Raw genomic sequence first — 4,388 nt, forward strand, 5'->3', positions numbered from 1 at the left:
GGCAGATGTGGGCTGCCCGCTGTGGGCTTGGGCTCCCCGTCCTGCTACCTTCTGCAGCCCAGTGTGGTAGGGCAGAGCGGGTCCAGGCAGGAAAACCACTGGGAGCCCTGTGCTGCCATGGTGAGGGTGCTCCCTGTCCACCCAGCAGCAGCGGGTGGCACAAGTCTGCACCACCACCCCTGCTATTGCTGAGCGGGCAGGGGCACCTCACCATGGCAGCACAGGGCTCCCAGCAGCAGCACCAAGCTTCCCTGCCCTGCTCTGCCTTTTCCTGCTGGGTCTTGCCCACTGAACAGAAAGCCTTCACTTAAAAAGCCAAAATCAAGGGAAGCTTTTGAGGTTGAACAATTTTCCAGGAAATCCAATTTTTGGTTTTCCTACTCTCAGGAAAGTAGCAGCTGCCTTCTCTTTTCTGAAGGAGCACTGGATTCAAGGAAATGTCTTCAGAGATAACATAGTTTGAGAAGTCTCTCTCTGGAAGGTGAGAGGGACTTACTCCACTGTCAAAGCCCTCATGACTATTTTTTGACTATGCTCCTCAGAGAACTTGTGAACAAGGCATTGGGAAGGATATCAGAATTGTAGTCCCACTTTACTGAGCCACTGTTGTCTTGGGACACACCTTCGAAGTTCTGAATGTGTGGCAAGTCAGTCAGGTGAAAGATAAGTTTTGGAAAAAGGCGCTTGTTTAAACCAGACAAAAACCAAAAAGCAATTCTAAAGCCATCTTTTTACTTTGTATATGTTCACAATAGCTTCTCAGTTGAGCACTTCACAACAAGTAGACCAGAGCTCAGGGCTGTAGCTGCTATTGCTAAGTTTACTCTGAAAGATGGTTTTATTCTTTATTTCTGTGGGTTGGGCAGGAATACTCTGTCAGGTGCTACTCTCCACTAGGATGGCTGCAGCCACCTTAACCTTAGGCAGTATATTAAAAAAACATTTTTATCTTTAGGTACAAGTAGGTCTTGATTGGGATGTCTCATTCTACTTCAATTGCTCTCTGTCATATAGCAGAGGAGGAAGAATTATACACATTCAACCCTGCAGGGCTTTGGAGGTGGAAGGACACATTTCATTTTCTAGCAGTGTAAGCACCTCTGAAGTTAGACCCTCAGTCATGGTTGTTTTGTTGAGTTTAGGTGAGGCTCTAAGGTACCTTGCTCCTAGGCCACCTGCTCTAGAGATCCTCTAGAGCAGTGGTCTCCAAAGTGGGGTGTGCACACCCCAGGGGGTGCGCAAGACGATCCATTGGGGTGCGGGAAGAAAATATTAGAACTTCTATTTAGATGTATATTTATATAAATATACATATATTGGGGGTGCGTGCTCAAACATTTTTTACTGATAGGGGTGCGCAATCAAAAAAGTTTGGAGACCACTGCTCTAGAGGATCTGGCAGGGTCACATTCTCGTAAGAATTTTTTATAATGCTGTGTTATTTAATGAAGAACTGCTGATGAGCAATGGGCCAAAATCCCAAGAGAAGTGGACATAGTAGCTGGGAGAGGAAATGATGATAAAGAGACTGGAAGTCTACAGACATGGATCTGAGTCTCTCCTTACAGGGCTACTTTCTGAGCTCCAAAGCAATCCCTGGGACCAGGGATAGAAGGGTGGGAAGAACTTGGGGAAGAGAATTTGGCCCTTCTTTTAGAGAAGGGACAGGAATCACTTTCCTTCATGCTCCCTGCTGCTGGGTCTGGGGTAACTGGGGATCAACTGACTATATCAAAATAACTCACTGGTATTGAAAACTACGTGAACCCCTCTTGTGTCACCAGGTAAGAAAACTTGCTCAAACAGGTGCTTTCCAGCCTTCTCAAAGAGCTAAGAATGGACCTTGCCTATGTGCTAGCATGGAGCACGACTTCCTTCCCTTGTGGTGGTTTTGAAGAGACTTTGCATTCTCCAGAGAATCATGAGGCTTCAGTGAAACCTCCTTGGTTACTCTGAAAGCTGAGGATGGTGTTTTTATGCCTGAAGGAAAGGCAGAGATGTTTTGGAAAGCTTCCTCTTGAATGCATGCCAACTCCATGCCATTTGTTTTAGTCTGGTTTCATGAGAAGGGTGTTTCCATGCAGTGCACTCTTCCATATCAACATGGGCTTTGTTCACATGCCAGCTGGAAGCCAAGCTCCTCTGGCTCCTGCCTGTCTCCCTGCCATTTCTGAAGGGAGAGAAAGCTGAATGATTTTTTTTGTTTGTTTGCAGGTTTGCAGTTTTGAGTAGAAAAACCTTGACAGCAATGAAGTAACAGAAACAATGAGTTAAATATCTTTTATGGCAGCATTAGAGTGATGTTGTTTCCATGATACAGGAATCATGGGAGAGGCAAGTATTTCTTAGGGTGACTTCTTTTAGTGGACCAACTGCATAAATGGGATAAAATTAGACAAACTTTCAAATGCAAAATATTAAAAAATTGAAATATGCAGCATTTGACCATTGGAAGAATGCTGTGCATTTGACAGCATGTCTAACATCATCCCAGCTATATAGGTGGTCCAATAAAAGAGGTCACCCCAAAATCCTTGCCCCGAAATATCTTTTAAAAATCCTCCAGAGCTCAGCACCATGGGGAGCCCTGGAGTACATCAAGCACATCTCTGGGAGGCAGAGAATCCTGGGAGTTCTTCCCAAGGCTTGTTTTAAGCCTGGGTTCAGACCAAATTGCTGGTTCTGTCCCCAGATGCCATGGAGGTGGGGAATTCCCCATTGTGAAGACTGTCTGACATTTGGGATCTGAGAATAGTTGGAATACAAAAACTAGGGACAAGTCCCGTGCTCTATACTGATAGGATTGCATTTCACTTATTTACAGTATTTTTTCCTTCATACAGTATGTGGCACTAGGTCCAGATATTCCTCACGTATAGTTGGTGGAAATGCTTCAGCACCCAAGCAATGGCCATGGCAGGTCAGCCTTCAGTTTCAAGGATTCCATCTGTGTGGAGGATCTGTCATCACCCCATGGTGGATTGTAACAGCAGCCCACTGTGTTTATGAGTAAGTTACTTAGTTCTTCTTCTTCTTCCATATGGCTAGGGCAAGCAACGGCAGAGAAGGTGTAGGTTAATTAAAGTTGAATGTTGAGGTTTGATAGCCAGTTGATGACACGTTGGTAGGCTAAGTGGATTGCTTCAGTCCCTCCATGATATGCAAATTCAAGGCAGAAGTTTGCAATGTGGCTCACACCTCATCACATACGCAATTTGGTGAGTCCTTGATGCCTCATTTATTCAATAAATAGACACACCTTCCATGTACTGCATGAATGCAGTTCAGTGTGGTCCAATATTTACATTGTAGGTGGAAAACCGGAGCTTATCTTGTTTTAAGAGGTATTCATTATGTACCCAGCTGTGTCACCTTGACAGATAGCTGCTTTCATGGGATAAAGCAGAATGACAAGTGACTTTGAAGGAAAAAAGTTTTGCATAGGAACTAAATGTTATTCTTATGTTATTGATTTATTCCATGTATTATTATTATTTTCTAAGCTTGTTACAATGAAAGTCTCTCAAGTATTACTGTATAAATGAAAGACACAGACAGCATGTCTACACATGCATTAAAGCACTTTTTCTAATGGGCTTCCCATGTGAGGTACTAAACAAATGTGCATTAGGCTGCCTTAATGGGCAGTAACGAATGCACACAGTTTTAAAGTGACAATGCACAGTAGCCTATTTTACTGCTCACTACTGTAATAGCACTTTCTTACGTCATGCTGTAATGTGCAATAAAATAGGCTATTGTGCATTAGAGTGCATGTGTAGACAAACTCAGAGTGAAAGAACGGATATATTAATGACTTAACTGCAGTGACATCAAAAATTGTGGGCCATCTGAGAGATTAGGTTTGATTTTCAGAGGCTGGAAAACTCAGAATCCTGTTGATGTTAGCAAGAACCATAAAAACCTGGCACCTCTGAAAATAAGGACATAAACCAAAAATTCTGAAATTCAACATCAGAAATTAGATATCTAATAGGGCTGTGCGAAACTTTGGGTGGTGATTCGATTTGGAGGAGATTAGGCCCAATTTGGTGGCCAAATCTCCAAATCGGAATTGAATCAGGGGACCAATTAAAAGTTCAAATCGATTCAAAGCTCTCTGAATCTTCAGAAAAGATTTGGAGAACTTCGATGATTCAGACAGTTCCCAGTGGCCGCATAAGGGAGCTGCATCCAGACTCTGAGCTGGTACACAGGGAGTGGGGAGGGGGAGCTGAGGGGGGGAGGAGACCCCTGCCATTGGGGGACCCCTGCCAGCCCCCATCCCCTGCCTGCTCCCCCAGCCAAGTCACTGATGAAGATATTGAACAGTGCGAGCCCGAGGACGAAGCCCTGTGGAACCCCACTGCCCACATCCCTCCAGGTCG

General features: G+C 44.5%; 1 protein-coding gene across 1 annotated transcript in view; it reads left to right on the forward strand.

The window, feature by feature from the left end:
• Window positions 1-4,388, forward strand: part of TMPRSS3 (transmembrane protease, serine 3) — a 57,572-nt gene that overhangs the window by 22,027 nt on the left and 31,157 nt on the right. The window contains exon 8 of the mRNA XM_019523878.1: window positions 2,844-3,009. Within this exon, the coding sequence (XP_019379423.1) occupies window positions 2,844-3,009 (166 nt within the window). The remainder of the gene's footprint in view (window positions 1-2,843; window positions 3,010-4,388) is intronic.

This window comes from Gavialis gangeticus, unplaced genomic scaffold, assembly GCF_001723915.1.
Source record: "Gavialis gangeticus isolate Ggan-Ray unplaced genomic scaffold, GavGan_comp1, whole genome shotgun sequence".
Lineage (NCBI taxonomy): Eukaryota > Metazoa > Chordata > Crocodylia > Gavialidae > Gavialis > Gavialis gangeticus.